This window comes from Halichoeres trimaculatus, unplaced genomic scaffold, assembly GCF_033239565.1.
Source record: "Halichoeres trimaculatus isolate MK-OKI-2021-1 unplaced genomic scaffold, fHalTri1.1 fHalTri1_scaffold_1, whole genome shotgun sequence".
NCBI lineage: Eukaryota > Metazoa > Chordata > Actinopteri > Labriformes > Labridae > Halichoeres > Halichoeres trimaculatus.
In genome coordinates this window covers 30,959,296-30,980,316 of record NW_027437179.1, presented here as the reverse complement: position 1 = coordinate 30,980,316, position 21,021 = coordinate 30,959,296, and the positions used below count along the sequence as shown (strand labels likewise).

General features: G+C 40.0%; 2 protein-coding genes across 2 annotated transcripts in view; both read right to left on the bottom strand.

Moving 5' to 3' along the window:
- LOC141790374 (neurexophilin-2-like) overlaps positions 1-3,215 on the bottom strand; it is a 173,805-nt gene extending 170,590 nt beyond the window's left edge. The window contains exon 1 of the mRNA XM_074670326.1: positions 2,905-3,215. The gene's annotated coding sequence lies outside the window, so the exon portion shown is untranslated. The remainder of the gene's footprint in view (positions 1-2,904) is intronic.
- Positions 3,216-10,964: 7,749 nt separating this feature from the next.
- Positions 10,965-20,479, bottom strand: LOC141796457 (SH3 and cysteine-rich domain-containing protein 3-like). Its single transcript, XM_074677586.1, has 12 exons — positions 20,463-20,479; positions 20,220-20,295; positions 16,034-16,190; positions 15,823-15,920; positions 15,648-15,729; positions 15,124-15,221; positions 14,873-14,936; positions 13,566-13,615; positions 13,372-13,475; positions 13,174-13,225; positions 12,764-12,901; positions 10,965-11,063 (listed from the first exon to the last, which is right to left on the bottom strand). Exons 1-12 carry the CDS (start codon positions 20,477-20,479, stop codon positions 10,965-10,967), a joined length of 1,035 nt encoding a protein of 344 aa, XP_074533687.1.
- Between the last annotated feature and the right edge of the window lie 542 nt (positions 20,480-21,021).

Here is a 21,021-nt window from a genome sequence, read left to right as displayed (position 1 = left end):
AGTATGAGCTATTGGTCATTGGTCATTTTCACAAAGTCCAATGTGGCCCTCTTTGAAAAAAGACAACCTGCCCTACATGCAATGAAAAATAGTCTAGAGCAAATGCACTACTTACCACATCTTTAATAATATTCTTTTTCAAACAAGAGAATAGATGAAAAGGTATATCTTTTGAATGAGTAGTATTTTTCAGTGGGAGTTAAAGTGTCTGGGTCAGGGAGTCTCTCAGGACAAGAATTTCTCCCAGTTTTGTTGATGCTTTTTAGGTTTTGATGTTATCTGGAAGAGTACAATTTTTTTAATCCACCGAAAAGTAGAGGCTGAAAGTGGATTATGATATGTCAAATAAATGAAATGTTCAAAAACAGCCTAAATTGCTGAGTCACTCCTCACAATTGAATAAAATTCTTAGGCTACAGCACGAGTTAGAAAATGACTGTGTGTCTCAGTGAACCGAGTCAAGTCTGTATGGATCCCCATATGGAGGGTTTTTTGGGGGGGTACTTCAACTCACTTTTCATACCTTTCATTATAAACTCTCTGTTTAAGTAACTTACTATTTACTTTCAGTCTTTTCTTTCTTTTCGTCTCTCTTTTCACCTCAACTTTGTCCTCTTATCCTCAGATAAAAACACAGTCAGCAAAGGGGCCTGTGGGAGTTTGTGGGAAAACCAGCTCAATCTTTCATCTTCCCATCCTAGCCCTTTTTCTCCCCTCTTTCCTCTCCCGCCCCCACCTCCTCTGGAGTTTCTGTCTCCTTTCCTGCTCCCCCTCCACCCTTTCCCTCTCTCCTCCAGCCACTTTCTCTCCATCTTTCGCTGTCTCCCTCCCACCAACTATCTCCAGGATTATCGATTTAGCGTAGGCTGTGATTGAGTCTCACTGGGTGTAATGCAGGCCCTAAGGTGTCTTCTGAATGGAGAGCATCATGAGTTATGGACTAACTATAGTCACTCTTCCACAACACCTGAATCACAGCCTACACACACACACACACACACACACACACACACACACACACACACACACACACACACACACACACACACACACACACACACAAACACACACACAAAGAAACTGCTGTCCCTGATGCAAACAAACCCTTGCACGCAAAAATGGACACATGATCGATCATACTGAGTTCCATCAACACACATACACATATATACTCGCAATCAGTTTCACACCGTTGTAAAATCTAATTTCAATTTTAACACATAACTTCAGGGTGTATTTCTACATTTGCAAGAAGACAGAGCAAACAGCTTGACCTCTGACTTTTTCATGTTCATTTTTGACAGACATTCAGTCCACACAAAAAAAAGTTTTAAAAAGTCAAAAACCTCTAGATGCATCAAAAAGATCCCAAATGATGCCAGTGATAGAAATGTAAAACCTTACTCCCACAGTGCTCAATTTTCTACAGAAACACGTTGTCTTGTATCAAACACTACTGCTTACCAGAGATGACAACCGAATTTCACAACCGTCCACAGGTGTCCTTGAACCGATTTTTTCCATTCCCTACTACGTAGACAGGACAGCAACCACTAAGGTTAAGAGGTGTCCATACTCAACTTTTTGACTGTTTTGAGTGCACCTGTGCTTATTCAAATACATTAAGGCATCTTAACACAAAATGAGCAAGGAGCACGAACAGGAAACACATCTTTAGACCAGCCTACTGTATGTGACATATACATATACGTGCGAGTAGCAACCAACCCCCAAAAAATTGTGACGACCAACCCAAACTCAAATTGCTTGCTAGCATAGAGGGTAGCAACCATGTTAGCAGTAGTATTGGTGCGTTCAAGGCAACCCATAACTCGTATATTTCCCACCTGTGAAAATGCCCAGGAACGGTAGTGGAACTCGTAACTTAAGACCCGTGAACTCGCACCAGATCGATGTAATCCCAGTTACGACTTGTGACGTCACATCTGTGCCAAAACAATATGGCAGCCTCTATGGATGTGGTGGTGCTGCGGGTGACACACTGTAAGAAATAGACTTTACAGCAATGTAAAGTAAATTCAAATGTTGCAATCACAATTTACACGATTATGTACTATAATTTGTTATGTGTCCAAGAAGGTGGACAAATGTGTCGCTAACATGAAATAGCTATCATCACTGGGCTACATGTGTAAACTTCTAGTCTGATGTTCACACATTGCACATTGGCAGCAACTCTGGCGTTCAGTGCATTAATCAACAAAAAATACACTTTAAAATGACGACATATACCGTGAAATATAAAGTAAATAACTCATGCGCCGTTTCCCCTCCTCTGTTTCACTTAAATAAAGAATTTGCAGGCTCCTTTGGTAATTGAAATGACCAAGCATAAATCTTAGAATTTCTGCCATGCTGGTTTGTTAACATCCTAGAATTCCTTTCGCTCAAACTGAAGTAATTTCCTGGATCGCTTTCAGGTCGGAACTCTGAGATTTCAATGGGAGACATAGGAGTTACGGGTTGCCTCGAACGCACTATTAGATAGCTTATAAAAAGCTCATCTATAGCTTTCTCTCACACTTTTTCCAGGGTAAAAGTTTTTGTTTTTGTTTTTTTGAAGAAATATACTCAGGAGCCGAGTATCTCAAATTTGACATGAAAAAACACAGAAAATCCTCTGAACTTAATTGTTAACTGTTACTTAACGGTCTACTCCTTAGAAGACGTTGTTGGGGTTTGAGCAAGACGGTGCCAGTGTGTGTGGCTAGCCGTTACCTACCTGCTGAAATGCTTAGTGTTTTTGTTGTTTCTAACCATTGGCATTTAATAAACCGAGTCTCTGTTGGTGTAAGATCGACAGTCTCTTTTGTCTCTCCGACAAAATGTCAGATTTAGGAGTGTTTGTTCAAGGTGGACAGAATACTCTGCCCGCGCTCTTACCTGTTCGGAGCTCGGCCCTACTTTCTCGGCGGAAGTGTCCCCTTCGCCGCGGCAGACGCGATGGTCGGCTGGTGGAGCTAAAGCTCTAGCTGTCGGACTCTTCGTTCGTTTCCCGGACAGAACATGCTTTATCCTTTCACGGTGCCCCGGCGCTTTCTTGACTCCATCGACGTCTGCCTGGTACCTGTCACCGGCTCACTCGAGGGAGTCCTGCCCCCGTCGCCTCTGCCCTCTTCGGCTCGGCGCGGGATAACCAACCTGAGGACGCTGCCTCGGGCTCCCCGATCCACCGGACCACGGGCCCCGGCTCCCACCAGGATCGGCTTGGTAAACTTCAGATCTCTGGCGAACACAACTTTCATCCCGAGGGACATCTTCACCTCCCGTGCCCTGGGTTTCCTCAGTGTGACAGAAACTTGGATCAGTACCGGTGAGAGCAGCGCTTTGGTTGAGCTGTTACCTGCCGACTGTTCTGACTTCAACTCCCTCGCGGACGTCTTCGTCTGTTTTGTCCCGATAAGTCGTTGGTGAAGGTCTTTTAAGCCGACTGACTCCTAATTTGGTGCAGTGGGTGTCTGGTCCCACACATGAACATGGACACCCATTGGACCGCGTCCTCTCTTTGTGGTTTGTCTACAATTTATGCTGCGTTCCAGGCAACCTGGAAATCAGAAATTTCCCACTTAAAATCTCCGAGGTCCGACTTGAAAGTGTTCCAGGCAAATCAAGACTTCAGCTTGAGCTCAAGGAATTCAAACCAACATTACAGACACTATAAGCATTCGTAATCATTTCTATCATCAAAGGAGCTGGCAACTTGCTCATTTTAGTGAAATGGAGGGTAAATTGTGTATTAGGTAACAGAAGCTTACACTTTGTTTTACGGTAATTATCGTTATATTGAAACGTATTTTGTATTGATTAATGCACTGAAAACTAGCTAACCACAGAGTAGCCGCCAATGATGTATTAACGAGCAGATGATAGAGGTAAGCGGATCAATCTAAATATCGATAATATCGATACCAATGTTGGTATCGATATGGAATGATACTGGTGTAAAAAAGATTGATACTCTAATTTTTTTTCTCCTGCATGCACCGACTGCTGCAGTTTTATAAAAGTGGCGACCTGGCTGTGTCTCTGTCAAGTCACGTGGCTCAGTGGCACTAGGAAAACAAACAAGCAGACTCCAAAAATGGAAGTTTGTTTTAATTTTTTTTATAACATTTGTTTGAGTGTGGTAATTCTTTATACTTAACTATTTAAAAAAGTTTGATGAGAGGAGAACTTTCATTTATTTATTTTGTATTGAAGTCTTCAATGCTTTAGCTCAAAAAAAAAAAAAAATAAATGAAAATGATTTTTTTTTTTGCATTTTTTTAAGAAAAGAATTCCAAAGAAATTTTTTATTTTTTATTTTTTTTTACTGTTGTATTGTTTCTGAACATAAATGTTTATCATTACACTAAAGTATTTTGTAGTGACCTTTAAACTTTGCCCAAATTCTGTCCTAGATTTTTAAAACATAACCAAAAGAAAGAATCACAAAAACAACTTAAGGTCAGCAGTTTTATGAAACATCAACTTTAAATATTTAAAAGTATCAGTATCTGTATTGGCGATACAGGCCCTGTATTTACTTGATATCGGATCGACACCAAAATTCCCAGTATCGCTCACCTCTAGCAGATGAGTAACATTAGAGCAAACCTTGCTGCGATAAACAATGAAAATAAATGATGGAAGTTGCCTTTTCCTGTGTTGGTGTTAAATCCGGCACTCCTGTTCAAAGACGTCAGATTTAACTCTTTAACAGCCGGTAAGTTCTGGTGGCTTTTGGTTAGCTCTGTCTCTGCTAACACAGAGGGGCTCAGCTCCTGGTTTTACTTCTCCTGTTGAACCATACTGGACTCTGTGGTTCCAATTAAAAACTGTGCAGCCCAAGGCTAAAGCTGAGTCCTGGTTCAATGAAGAGACCCGAGCAACTAGAATGGAAGGTGGAAGAAGGACAAACTGCAGGTTTCAAATCTTAAAGGACTGTTGGTGCTGCTACCAGAACACTGTCAATGAGACCAAAAGAGTATACTTGTCAAACCTCATTGAGTCCAATCGTCATAACCTGCGTGTGTTATTTAAAACCATTGACACTGTTCTTCATGCCCCACAGCCTGTCAGCTAGCATCTCCTGACTTGTGCAATAGTTCTTTATGGATAAGGTTGCTACCGCAAGGACTCATTTTAGCTCCTGCATCTGATCCCTCTGACCCTGTTCCTTGTTCTGCAGCTCTTGTTGAGTTTGAGCCTGTGTCTTTGTCATTCTTAAAAGGTCTTGGGCAACATTAAGCCATTTGGGTCTCCCTGTCTCACCCTGACTATTCTAAGAGGTTTTCAGTTCTGGCTATCATTAACAATAGTCTGTCTTCTGGTGTTGTTCCCCAAAGCTTTAAACATGCAGTGGTGCAGCCTCTTCTTAAGAAACCTGGCTATGATCACAGTGTGCTCAACAATTTAAGGCCTATTTCCAAGCTTCCTTTTATCTCAAAAATTTTGGAGAAGGTTGTTCATTTTCAGTTGAAGTCTTTTCTGGATAAGAATGCGCAAAAATGTGAGCCACAATGCTCTTTTGGGAACCAAACCTGCACCAAGATGCCCTCTTGGCAGCCCAGTGTGTGCTAAAGTGCCCTCTTGGGAGCCAAATATGTGTGAATGTGCTCTTTTCAGGGGGTCAATACATGTGCTTAAGTCCCCTAGAAAACATGCTCCCTCCTCCTCAGTGTTAGGAACGCAATGTATGTGCCTTTTTTTGTTTTGCTCTTCAAAAAGTCTGTGCGTGCCACTGCTCCACAACATCAGACATTGCCAAGTTCCCATGTGAGAGAAAAACTCATGTGAGTGAGGAGCTGGTAAACGTTTTGCGTTCTACTCTTGAGCCCGATGTCAGTCTCAGTCAAGTTTTGTACAATAAATACTAAGTCCCACTCTGTCTTCTTTTTACTCAGTGCTCTCAACACCTACATCAGCCCTGTTACACCACATAATGTTTAGGCCCATGAACTATAAAGTAACCACAAGTACTTCTACTTCTTTGTGAAACTATAAAGAGTTTGTGAGGAACTACCCTTCTTATGTATGTACACTGTGTATATTCAGTGCTAATGTATTTCTCCCTAACAAAGTGAAAACTACCAACAAATCCCTCATTTAAGCACAGATGTTTTCTGCAAATTGGTGACACTGAGGGATTTCCCAAACAATTGCACTCTCACATATTTCACTGTAAACGAAGGAAATTAGATCCTCCTCTTGAATGGGTAAAGTGTTTTGACAAAGCAAAACCAAAAAGTGCAGTGATGTGAAAAAGCTACTCAGGTGGTTGGGCATGTTTATTATGATAGTCTGACATCCAATAAAATGCTTTGATGCAAATAAGGCTTGTGATAAAACTTGAGCTTTGTAAAGGTAGCATGGGCTACATGGTTTTGCTATGAAATCAATTGGATGCACCTGAAATAGCAGAACTCAGGAGGTCACTTTGACTGACCTGACTTTGTCACACAACATACCTAACTACCAGAGACACAACATATTTTATTGATGGCCACCTTGAAGCCTGTAATTGGCCTGCATAATTAATTAAAAGGCATTTATTCTTGCATAAGCTGGACGTATTTGCTGCTGATGTTTTCAAAACTATGCCCGCTTTTATCTTCGCTTTAACCCTCCCCTTCTCATCCAGCATCGTCAGTGCCCCAAAAAACAAGTCGCTCATTGTGATTCGGGAATCCTATTAGGATTGGCCCCAGAGTCGGCCTCTGCTTAGCAAATAAATAATGGTAATGATGATGATCCCTCATCTTGTCACTGGGGCTCTCCCCCGGGGGGCCTTGCAGTGCAGGTGGAGGGAGCCTCTCCTGGCCTAATTGGTTCCAACCCTGCAGCCTTCTCTCCAGCCTTTTCTCCCTCCCTTGCTCTCTGTCTCTCATTCCCTCGCTGGGCCTCGGGAGTCAGTCGGTAAACTTGTCATTCTCTTTATGTCTGTGCCTGTGTCATCACCATCTTTAATTTATTGTTGCACAAGCATGGAATCACACAAATACGGCAGCGCTTTCTGACTCTGTGTGTCTCTGCTCTCCTTCTGCGCACACAGATGGATGGACAGACGAGCTGTAAACACACACACGCGCACAAACATTTACGTACTCCACTGTGGTAACAGGCTGGCAATATTTTGTGACTGTCCTCCCCCTGCAGTCTCTTTTTGGCAGTTGGTGTATAAGCACCTTGAGCTGTTTAATAGTGCCAGACAGGACACTGTGTCTGTCTCTTTACCTGTCAGTCTAATCCATAACCCTCACCCTTTGCCTTGCACTGAGCCTGTTTCCAACCATCACCAAACCTCATTACACTCCCACTTTAAACAGCCACCCCACAGCAACACACACACACACACACACACACACACACACACACAATGGCAAAGTCATTCTTAAAGTATGAGCAATGGAGATTAATAATTGTACAATCAGATTAGATAATTGAATTGTAGCGCCTCACTGAAAAATGGATGGAAATAAAAGAGGTGTTATTCTGCAACAGTTATTAAAAGAATCGTGTCAGCGCTTTAATCTAACGCTTCAGAGGTTTTGGCAGGAAATATTAGATTTTATACACACTCACGCTCTTACACACACATGACACAAAAACAAAGACAGACAGGGAGCAAAAGAGTAAAACATTGCTAAAAATAAATCCACTTCTTAAGCTTTGTAAAAAGGCCTAAAATGTTGTTTTGCTGCTTTGAGGACTGAAAAAAGAAGCAGCGGCCCCGAGAAGACACTTTCTGAAACATTTCTCTAAAAATCGATAGCATCTCCACTAGGCAAAGAGGATCTCTAATATGGTTTTATGTTATTATTTTTCCTCACACATTGCTACATTTCTCAGCGGCCAGTGGTGGGAAGATGGATTTTCTCTTCGACTGGATGCTAAATGTGTTTCTGAATACGGCGGGTCAATGAGATGATGCAAAGCCTGCAGCCTTAAAAACAGGGATGCCTCACTTTTACATCCATAAGTGCAAGTTTGACACCTACTGCATTCACATTACTTTCAATAATGTATAACTCTGAGAGAACATGTGCAGGAAATTACTGGCATTTGTGTTTGTACATGTAAACAGGCTGTGGCCTCAGATGTATGACTGTAGAATAGTATTACACATGACTGCAATCCATCATTATACTTTAAATTGTTGGCAGCACTAATTTATTCCAGCATTTATTGAAATATTGGCTCTATTAAACTCATTTACATTAATATCATTATTTAAAGTTTGAAAAAACAGTGATAATATATTCCCCTCCTGGAGTGAGCCTGTGATACTGTGGCTGCACAGCCTGCACAGCAGCTTTACAACTATTCACAGTAAACACCCAGGGTCCCTGTGGTGAGTTGAGTCAGTTTTTGTGCGTTTGCTCTCTCAATATGTGGTGCAACAGGGACCTCTGTTGGACAAAACTGTCAAAACAAATATGAACTTGGTGTCTTTTGCTGCAGTTTCTACCAGTTTCATGCATGCAACTGAAACTTTTTTAAATAAGTCTTTAGCATATAATATTTAAAGTCATTATTACCTTTCTTTCTATTTTTTCAGAAAGATTTATTCAGCCCCTGAGTCCAAAAATGTTTTGAAAATCAATCTGCTCAAAGCCTTCCCAAAAAACTTCCAATCAAAGTTCACATTTACCTCCGCCAAGGAGGTTATGGTTTGGGGGGATTTTTTTTTGTCTGTCTGTCTGTGAACAACAAAACTCAAAAAGTAATCTTCATGAAGTTTTCAGGAAATTTTCTAAATGGGATAAGGAAGAAGTGAATAAATCTTGGAGGTGATCCAGACCACCATCTGGATCCAGGATTTTTTTTAAGGATTCTTTGTCATTGTGAGAATAAGGCTGTTTTCACCATAAGTGTACAAAACTCCACGATAAATGGTTGGATTGCTTTGCAAAATAATTCAAGACAAGGTCACCATAATTTCTGACAGATGTAAACATACGATTCAGATCCTGGCAATATTCTGGATACTAAGATCTGGAATATGAAATATGTACTGTGTCATCTGAATTTTCAACACTATCAGGTAACAAATAATCATACAAACCTGGCTGCAACTAACACCAAATTGTAGCAGACAGTCTGCTGAAAGGGAGTATAACATTAGGACTAAAGTGTTGCAGGAGACAAGCATTTGATTGAAAAGTCTCCATCAAGCTGCTACAGAAATGTGTATGTGTACACTTTAACATTGTTTCTTTGAACCTTTCAGTCATTATAGTAACCTATTGAAAGCACTTAATGAGCACATAAACTACTAAAGGTATGCTACAGAGTCCTAATTTCTTACCCTTTTTTTATCATTAAAGGCACCCAGAGGCCATTTTATCCACTGAAAGAGCATCTTGGAGGCCTTTTTGTTAATACTTTCCCCACTGACAGGCCACCACGGAGGGGATTTCATCATATTGTCTCAAGGTAAAGCACCCCAGAGGTAGCTGTGGGTTTTTACATGACTGCACCCCTTCTTAAATCCAGCAGTAAATGAACCCTTTGAGGTCATGAAGAAGCATTGCTGTTAATAACTGTTTTATAACCCATTAAAACCTCCTCACAGAAGCTTTAGGATGACAAATGAAAACATCTTTCTCTATATAATTTTCTTACATTTTTGGTAAAAGTATTTTTGCTGTGGGATCACAAGTTTGGCCTTTCCTGTGGTGCCTGGAGTAAAAAAGAAATTCTCTCAGGTTGAATAGATTCATTTCTCCAGCGTCATGCCGTCACCCCCTCTATGCTGCTGCTGTATTGTAGATATATAGACACACACACACACACACACACACACACACAAATAGAAGCTCATCCACTCACAGACATCCACAAACATTTTGGTGACTCTCCTCTATCCTGCCTGTCTGGAGTGGCAGGGTCAAAAGATCAGTGGTGACAACATGGCAGCTGTGATATCTTCCCCACAGTCTCTCAGTCCAGAGCGGCACGAAGCAGAGGCTGTTTCCCGGGAAGAAGTGACCCGTGTCTGAAGGGGTGCTCTGTTGTCCAATCAGACGACTGCTGGAGCCTGGCAGTGCTACCTGCCCGGGCTGCAGAGCTCCTTTCTTCTGACAGACAACAGAGAAGGAAAGAGGCATGACCAGGAAACTCATCATCTGTGTGTGAAGGTAGATGCTGAGTGAGGAGTGAGGGAGATGATGAAGCCATGGAACAGAATCAAAACCTGTGAAGTTTTTATGTTAAAAAATAAGCAGATTACAGAATCCTAGGGTGATCAGATAGCAGGAAAAGGGGGGAAGAAATCTGTGTCTGTGTGATGTTTTCCAGATCTGTCCTTGTTTGTCTTTGGACACGCACATGCCATTCCCTTCATTCCTGATCTCTGAGCTGTCCATCCAAGAAGCCAACCATCCCTGCACTGTTTCTTTAGTCCAATTACGCTGCACTCAGGGGTAGCTTTAGGAAATAGCTTTGTATCCTTTTGAAGTTCTGGAAATGCCTCAGTCTCATTTAAATCTTTCATTTGTTCTTCTGAAAATATGAGGAAATGAAAGCGTTCCTCCCCCACTGTGAGTGGAGCTAATAACTGAGTGATAACAAATACAAGACCTTCTCACTGATCCTTCATCTGTTTTTTTACACTTAAAAAACATGTGACGTGTCTGTATGATCACACACACACACACACTCCAATTAACATGTATGAAAGTGATAATTCCACCTTTGTGATGAATAATGATAGGATAGGACTCAGGAGGCTAACACTTGTATAGTTACACACTGTAAATAAATCACACATAGAGTTTATCTTTTGCAGAGATAAACTATAAGCTAATAAAGTTGGCTACATGTGTTTACACCTCAAACTCAATAAAATGCCAAGATCAAAATTTTATCACTGTGTTAGAGCGAGATGAAGTGTCCCAGCTAACAGGTGAGGAATCTGGAAACGTAGCTGGCCAGAGGAGGGCGACACCTGCTGGTTCTCTTCAGATCTCCTGCAGCAAGTTGGCGGGGAAGAAGCCGAGCTTTCGACCAGTACTGACCTTCAGGTAGCCGTTCACCTCCTCTCCTTTTTTTACAACAATCTGAGGAAAGATGACAAAGCACACATGCTTGGCTGGGAAGTCTCAGAATACACTTCTACTTCACTCACAGTAAATAGCTTCTTTGATCTAAACCAGTGGTTCTTGAACGGGCGTATGAGAGGGCACTCCAGGAGGTACACAAGATTCAAAAATGTATATTCAGAAAACAGCAACCAAGCAAAATTCCTTTAACACCACTTATTCAATCAATGTTTGAATCCAATATACTAAGTTTAAGTTCATAAACTGAGTATTATATCCAATAGATACGAATAGCACAGCGCTGTGTTTTACGTCTTTTTTCCACTACTCTGCTTTGCCCTTGTTAGGGGGCACTTAGTACAAAAAACAACAATTCACAGGGGGTACATCACTTAAAACAATTAAAAACCACTGCTCTAAACTATTTATAATATACATAAATCTATTTGTCTTTGTTTAAATACTTTTACACTATGACACCTGTTTCTATTGTTTTGAGTGATGTATTTCTATGTCAATTCTTGGCTTGTTTTGCTTTTACACTGTGTAATTTATGAATTGCACGGTTTATTTTTTCTTTTTTATTTTTCTTTTTGTTATTTTTTTATCATTTTGACACTGCTATCCTCGTTTTTATTTATTGTAACGACCTGTTTTCATTTGCCTGTGCTCTACTGTTGTCTGTGCTTCAGCTCCATTGGAAGTGATGGTTTGGTTCAATGTGTTCTCAGAGGGTTTAAATGAATATAAAATATAAAATAGAATAGATAAAAAGTTGAAAAATGATGCTTAAAGGTCGTCTTTGTTTTCCTTGATGCATTCCTCCATTGTTTTGAAAATATTTGCACAGTTGTTAAGAAACAAGAAACCTATTGATAACAAAAACAATTTTAAGCAGAGCTGATTCTACATGTCAAAATTTGATGGAGATCAGTGACAGAATTATAAACACAGAAAAAGTCTGAATGTGAACAAAAACAAAAGAGTGCCAGGAAACTGGTCTGCAAACAGGACAACTGTGTTCAGCTCATTCTAAAAACTCACTGGGGAAAAATAACCATCTTCTCTATAGACTCTAAGGAGAACATGATTAGACATAGCTTCAAGGCTTGGAGCTACTTTCAATAGAAATGGACAATGTCTAACTTTGCATAATGCTTAGAAATATCAACATTTAGAAGATAGTAAAGACAAAGAAGTATAGGAAGTAGGCCAAAAAATAGTTTCTATGTCTCTACAAGTGGAAAAGGTATTTAGAGCAATCCCAGCTGTGAGGTTAAACAACAAGTTAAGGTGTGGGTAACAAACATAAATCAATTGTACATCCTGCACCTGCCTCTCAATGTCAACGTGACACATGCTTGTGTGTTTTGATGTTGATGTAGCTGTATCATCATTAACAGCTATCTGTGCCAATATCAATACTATCCAAGCATTTTGTACAAAGTGAACAGTTAATATGTGTATGAGTGTGTTGTATTAAAGTTTCTATAACAGCATGGATCAAATGTCCTCACAGCTACAGAGAGATGGTTATGATGCCAACTCCCAGTCGTTTATTTTGATGTTTGGCCTCGGCTTGGAGATACAAGTGGGATTTAGTTTATTTATAAAGGAGACGTTTACGGCTTCGTTATATAATCGTGTGTTTTTATCCTTACAAAGATCTACCTGTGTGTCTGTATATGTCATGTGCACGTGTGTGTATGTGTGCAAACCTGGTCTTTCTTCAGAGTGATTTGGCCCATCTCTCTGTTGCCCACAAAGGAGCGCGTCACCTTGTAGACCCTCTCTCCTGCTCTCACTCTGATGATGTAGCTGGCAGGTATGAAGCCTGTTCTCTCTCCGATCTTGCCCTGTGTTTGGTTCAGAGAAAAAAGGCTTTCACAGTGAGTTTCTGCTGCTCCAGCTTCTGATGAAGATTTGTTAGACATGGTTATAAAGTCCAGTGTGACTCTGAAACAAAAACAGATTTGGACTGATGATAAAGAGAAGACTACAAACTATCACAATGCTTCTGTTGTGTTTTTGGCTCTGCTTTAAAAGATAAAAAATTGAATCAGAAAAACAGTGACTTCACCTTTCATCACCCGTGTTTGCAACATGAGTTAAAGTGTGAAGGACTCACCCTCCACCATTCCTCATTGGAGTCATCTATCACTGTGATGCGGTCACCAGCACTTAAAAAGAAAAACACACACAGGACATGAGACTCTTGAGTGGAAATTCAAATGCTCCTAAACGATTGTGACAAAAACATGTGTATTTGACGTTTTTGAAGCAGGCATAGAGAAATAGAGCATAAAATGAGACACCAGGGACTCACTGAACATCTAGATCATCTTTCTCTATGGCTTTGAAGCGATACAGAGCCAGGTAGTAATGAGACTGACTGAACACACCGATCTTCCCAGGCTGAACCTTTTTATTCTGACAGAAACAAAAAAAAGACAAATTACAGTCGGTCACTGGGAGTTTTAAGATTCAGATCAGTTTATATCTTTAATCTTCATCTCTGACCTTGTCATCAGCTGGAGCCTTTTCTCCTTTTTTATCTCCTTCTGTGTTTGCTGGCAGTGACGGAACAAAAAACAGAAAGTTTTTCACCTTCATAAATGTAGCACAAAAAGTACTTTGAATGGCTCATTTGTCAGTCATGGACACCAAACTTTTTGTGGCTTCGGTGATATTTTTACTACTTTTTCTCCTGTGTTTGTCTGGAGATCCTACATGTAATCATTTACTTTACTTGTGAAATCAGCTGTTAGCAGCCTGTAGCATGTCAATGCTAACTGGTGTAAGGCCTGATGTCTCCCCACAAGGTGAGGAGAAGGAGGTGAGGACGACGTGCTGGTTTTCAGATGTGAGCTAAGAGGTGACGACATGGACCTGTCCTTCCATCTATCGTTATTGGGAACGTAAGATCTATCTCCAGTAAGATGGACGAGCTAGCTGTGCTAACCCAGCAACAGAGGGAATACCAGAGGGCAGAGTAGCATCATGCTATTCACAGACATGGCTAACGGAGCTTATATAAGAAACCAACGCCACATTGGAAGAGCTTTATCTGCACTGAGCAGACAGGATCTAGGAGACAGAGATGGAGCATGACTGAAGAAGCTCAGTCCTGGACCCTGTGGAGGTGGAGGCTGGCTGAACTGGATAATGATGGACAAGCTGTCATCATCTATTTTCTTATGGACCTTTTTGCACTTTCTATACACTTTCTTACTTTTGTTTTCTTTCTAAAATGACAATAAAGTTCTATTCTATTCTACTGTTAACCATTTCCTCATTATGGCTTTTGTATCAGCTGCCAATAGTATACCAAGTAGTTTTTTTATCATTCATATTTCAACTTACAGACAATAAATCACCAAGGTACACAGTTTCACACTTAAAAGAATGTCTAATCCAAACACACTACTAATATGTTGAAGAATCTGTTTCCAGTAATTTTTAATACCTGACAGTTCCAAATATGTGGAGGTGATCAGATCCTTCAGACCCACAAAGTCTCCAACAAGCATCACCACCTCCTCTATGTCTTTTCTGAACAGGGGTAACAAAAAAATCTTTCCACATTTTTCTAACAAAACTCATAAAAACTCGCCATATATTTGACACTGTTGATATCCACTGTAACTAGCATATTTTTTCCCAGCTTTCCGCAGTAATCAACACATTGCCTTCTTTTTCCCACTTCTTCTTCTTAGTATATTCAATGCTCTCTTGTTTAGAATCTAATATGTCATTTTATAACCTGGGATGCTTCATTATTTTATATCCACTTTCTCTGACTTTATCATACTGTATCATACATATACCTGCTTCATCCCCTTCATCCTCTTGTTTGGGCTGGGACTCATCATCCTCAATCATCATCATCATCTGAACATGAAGGGAGGAAGCACAGTAATGAAGTTATACGAGTCTTAGCATCTCAAATCCATCGTGAGACTCAGATTAAAGGAAGTCAAAACAAAAAGCAGACTCCAAAGAGACAGAAGAAAGGAAAAGTGAGAGAAAAGAGTCGATAACTAAATCTTTTAAGCGTCAATAATATGTTCACACTCACATTCTTCTTGTCCTCTGAACCTTTTTTCCGCTCCTTGTTGGCCATGATCACACCAATACGCAGAGTTTCAAACACAGGGTCTGTGCGGTTTGACTGAGCTGCCAAACAAACATCAACAATCAATACAAATATGGTTCTAACAAGAGGACTTTAAATCTGATCAACTTTTTGTGTAAAGTGACAAAAATCAATACTAAATGATGCTGTTTATAGTTATCAGGATTGGCTACACTTGCCTTTGGGAACAGACACATTGTTTCATAAAACAGAACCAATATTGTGATGAAAACAAACTAGGAAAAACTCTCTTTCAGCTGAGCATTGTTGTGGACGCACAAAAGGATTGGCAAGTTTAAAAAGCAGATAGTGATGATTGAATTAATATTCCCAAAAATGAAAATATAAAGTGGTCAGAAACAATCTGAAACTGCACACTGAGGTGCAGATATGTGTGACTGCAAAGGATGAAAAAAAAGAGAAAGCTTAGTTTGTGCTGAACTTGAGATTTGTTTTTCTGGACTCACAGAAGGGCAGCAGCTGTGAGACCGTGGCGTTCTGCTGACTGCTGTAGAGAGGAGAACTGTATGCTCTTCTGAATCCTGGAGGCTAAACGAGGAAAAGAGACAAGCATGGGAGGTGGTGTCTTTCAAAAACATCTCCAATGGATTTCTGAGCTGGACTTTACAACATGATGCTCACGATTTTGCCGTAACACCTCTGGAACTCCACATAGGACTGACACTTGTGGTGGATGCTGGTTTTGCAGTTCTTACATCTCAATGCAAACTTATTGTTCACTGTGGACACAGCATTTCAAAATTAATATTTTACATGATGCACCAACAGCTTCTGTTTGTTATTCTGAGAAAAAGGATTAAAAGAAAGAGATGAAAAGAAAAGGTAGACTTACACACTATCATGCGAGCACAGACGTCACAGAATTTGGGTTTCTTGCAGTAGTGGTCCTTGAACTTGTGAGGTCTGTCATTGATTGGTTTGACTGGTTCTGGGGGAGGTGCTTCCTCTCTTTCTTCCTCTTCTACCTCCTCATCGTATATGAAGTATAGCTGGAGAAAGATGAGAAGGAGAAGGTCTGTAATTACAAGTAAAAATGAGCATTATATTTGTTCAGTAATTAAATGCTGAAAGGAAAGAACAACTTCTTCTTTTTTAATATATATCTTTAGATTTGGCCGTTGTTTGCTATTTAAAGTACCTTAAGGTACTTTTCAACTGCAGGAAATGTCTCCAGGAACATGGGACATTCTAAGGAGTTCAGTGAAATCTGTCAACAGGAACCAGGGCCTTAATTTACCACTGGGACAATCAATCTCCCCCCTGAAAAAACTCTTCAAAAGTCCAGGAACTTTGGGAAGCAGGGCTCATTATGTCGAATGTTTCTGAACCATATAGTCACACAAAGAGAAGTTCCTGGAGCTAGACGTTCTTGGTACTTCTGGTCAAAAAGCACAATACAACCAAACTAGGTCTTTATTTCCCTTGTTTCAATACTTTGGGAAGTGTTGAATAAAGCGGCAACCACCGGTCTAAGAAAGTCTAAAATTTGCTGTTTCTCAAGTGTCCGCTTGGGGCTGGGTCCGGAAATACCGGAAGTCACATACACACCAAGCCAAAAAAAGCTGTTTTCAAAGCAGAAATTAACCTATCAAATACCTGATTCAAAAAACATCTCCTGTCTGAATCGGCAATTTTACCATCGGCACATACTGTACGAAGGGTGAATTTTTTTCTAACTCCACAGTTCAGAGGATATTAAAATCACGAGCTCACCCAATCAGAGACACAGCTTAGGTCACGTGACCGACAGGCGCCCTATAGCTGTACGCAAACCCCTTGCCACTACCATTATGGCCGCCATAGCCAATGTGCTTCATTTTCCGTTTCAGAAACTGGCAAGTGACATCTGAGAGACTATGTCGATATTTTATACAGTCTTTGTGTTGAATGAGGTATGGAAAGTTTCAAAACTCCTGCGAGGAACTTTTAGCTTGTGTCCCCCTCGCAATAACTCTTTTGCCTCAGCTGTTTTTGTTCCGTAAATGTGTGGGGAGTTTTTAACAAAATATAATTAAAAAAAAAAAAAAAAAAAGGTTTTCAACAGTCAAACACATCACTTCATGTGAATCTTTGCCATGGACCAAAAAAAAACATGTCTTTCAAACTTTTCTTCTTATGGGGTTAGACATACAGAAACAGTCAATTATTAAACATAGGGTCCGGATTGTTTTTGTAGGTTATAGATGAAATCAGTACTAAATTTATCTTGTTTCATAACCAGCCAACAACTCCTCACAGAAGCTAAGAGAAGATGTGGGGTCTAGAGGGTTAATCTAAAAAGCCCCAGTATCCTGCGCTAACACAGCCTGACAGATTTATATAACAATGGATCTATTAATACTGATCCAACCTACAGTCTGAGTCATATTGAGTCTGTCTGTAACATGTCAGCCACGACCACATTCATGAAAAATGACATCAAGTAGTGTCAAGACTGATTTATGACTTTCTGTTCATTTAGACTTCACTCAACGACCGTGTTTAATTCTGCTTGATACCCAGTTCTTTAGAGCTGTTTTTGTGCACACAGACACATTCAAACACTCACACACATAGAACCCAGGTGGGATTGTCTGAAAGGACTCAGATCTTAAAATAGAGCACATTGGAGACCAACAGAATTCCCATCTGAATGCAACAAAGCCTGACACTGCTGCTCCTAAATATATCACAGTCTGGTCAAACAGAGCCATAAGGATGCCACACACACACACACACACACAACACACACACACACACACACACACACACACACACACACACACACACACACACACACACACACACACACACACACACACACACACACACACACACACACACACACAAACAGACACAGGACGCCTGACAGACTGAACTGGGTGTTACTCCCAGTCACAGGCAGGATTAGAGGTGTGCTGTGTCTGTCAAACTGTGGATTAGTATTTACAATAACTGATAATCCTGAGGTCAGTTCACACACAGTACAGCAGCATGACTGTGTTTAGTGCTAAAGAGTCACAGATAGACACACAACTCTGCCTCAGAGGGTTTTGGAGTTTATTCTTTTAAAAAGCCAGACAATAATAATAAGAGATGTGCTGTCACAGTAAGCATCTTGGTTTAGGTATTACAGGTGCTCAGGAAAATATGCTGAACCTAAACAAAAAATATTGAATGATAATTAGGGGCATGGCTTACTAGACGGACAGAACGTTATAGTATAGCTGTTAGCTACAAGGCTAATGGCCCTCTCTGCTGCCTCTTGAGTCAGCATTCACAATTTAGTGTTACTGATAGGCCTCAAAATTTTGCCTTGGAAACCACAGGATAGCACCAGAGAAATGACTACTGCTGCTTCACGCACTATACTTCATACTATGACTGAGACAAAAAAAAAAGCAGCTAGCTAAGCTAATTTTCTGAGATACTCTCTTCAACATAAGAACAGCTGGCTAATTTCTTTAATTAAATATTTGGTTTTGAGTGAATAATAACAGCTAGCTAAGGTCACTTTTTTTTTTTTTTTTTTAGGAATATTTGGTTTCATTTGAGAAATGAAATCTAGCTCATTCTGAGAGTTATTTTATTCAATTTGTGCAGTAACTGCTAGCTTAACAAACCCAATTTTCTATACTGCCACCTGTAGCCCTATATGTGTAGGTGAGTATATGAGTCTGTGTATAGATCTATATACGTATATGTACCTCTTTGCAATTGTCATTGTTGTGCTCACTGCTACTCATGATTTCTCCAGTTCATCTCTCCAGGTTCTTCTTGTGATTATGACTTCAAAGACCCCAGGATACTGTCTCCTTTCAGGCTCAGTAGCTGGTTATTTGTTTCTCCTGTCTGTAGTCATCTGTTCAGTTGTTGTGGTTGTTCTCTACTGTTGTTTTGTTGTCTCTCTCTCCCCCCCTGTCTAGTCTCTTCTCTACAATCTTTTCCTTTTTCACTGTTTCTTTCCTGATATCACCTTGTTCTGGTTAAGCAGTAATCTTCAAACTTGGCAATATACGGGAGGGAAACTGTATGGATACATGTATGCGTATGTATATGTATGTGCATACATACGTATGTGTGTGTGTATGTATATATATGTATGTGTATTTATGTATAAAATATAAATATATAATTTAAAAAAAAAAAAAAAAAAAAAAAAAAAAAAAAACACTAATAAAGAGTATTATTTTAACACTCAAGGGCAGCTCTATACATTAACGGCTCCCTTTGGAAAAGCAAATGTGTTCTGCACAATACGGCAGCCAGACCATAATTCTGTTGTCGTGACGCTGAACAGGACAAGGGGAAAAAAAAAAACAAACAAAAAAAAAAAAAAACTGCTAGCTTAACTCATTAAAAGAGTTGGCTTATCCAATCAATAATAACTAGTTAAGCTAAAAAAAAAAATTTAATATTTGGATTAATATGAGCAAAAACAGCCTACAAACATCTCATTTATAGAAATGTTTGGCTATATATTAGCAATTACAGATAGCTTATCTCAGCGCAATGACAGCTAGCTTAGCTAAATCTAAAATGGTTTGGTTTTCATTTGAGGCTCAGTCCATATCCCCACAGCCCAGAAACTGTCACAATCACAATTAATACAAGAAGAAATGAAATAGGATGATCAAAAGGGGTATCAGCTGCAGAAGAGCTTATAGATGCTGAATACTTGTTTTTATTTCCTTAGGTCAGACAAACAAAACCAGATTTTTGGAATAAAATCTTAGAAATGTGGGCACACTGTTTTTTAACTTGAGCAATGCAAGCTATTTTAGCTTATCTTTAGAAATTGTTTGATTATAAAAGATGAAATATACAGTTTATTACAACAAACACCAGGTACTGGCACAAGATATTCTGTCTTTTTGTAACTTGGGTGGTCTGTCCTTATAGCTTCACACAATTAGTCGATCACAAACCAACTTTAAAACTTTAATTAAAATTCAATAAATCAAAAATATGCACAATATGTTTCACATTATCAGTTGGATGTATGCTACATGGTGAACTGTGGTTGTAGGATATCTCACCGTGTTGTCCTCTTTTACCACATTATCAGGCAGAGGTGGGTTGTCATGAATATCCACAGAGTCCTTGTCATCCAATCTGTCATCATCAGAGCAAATGTCACAAGGAGATGGTGGACTGAGAGTGAGCAATAAGATTAGACTATCATTTCTAAACCCTATGAGGGACTGTACCAGGCTAAGATGACATCTTTATGACTTTAAAAACTTCAACGGCCTTTAGCCCTGTCTATAAACGAAACTTACGAGTCATAATGAGCCATAGTTTAGTTCCTTCAGGTACTCCGTGAGGACCAGCAGATGGCACTGCAGACAGAAAACACAAGCATCACTTCTGCTGCCACACAAGGATTTCTTGGAAGTGTCCTTAAACATCCCTGGAGAACTTGATGTTAGCAGAGTGAAAAGTAAAAAAGAAAGGAAAAAATGAAATGGTCAATTAGCCTGGATGTTAATTCATGCTCTAACTGTGAACTAACCCCGGACTCTGTTTCTTCTTCCAAAGTTGATGCTGTCCCTCAGGATGGGTCCGGTCTCTCACACACTCAACTTTCAAAATGAGGCTCCAACAGGTGGGACAGAGAGATGAGTAATGCCAGCAGACCCACCCAGCCTAACCCTGGCTCTGAATGTGTATGTTTGGGTGTGTGTGTCTGTGTCCATGTGATTGTTTGGGACAGCTGAGCACTTTAAAAGCTGAGGAGCTCTCCCAGCTGATGGTTGAAACATAGAGTGCTGTGCTTATCAAATCAAAAGGTTTGATAAACATTATACATGGGTTTCACATGATGTCAGCACTTGTGGC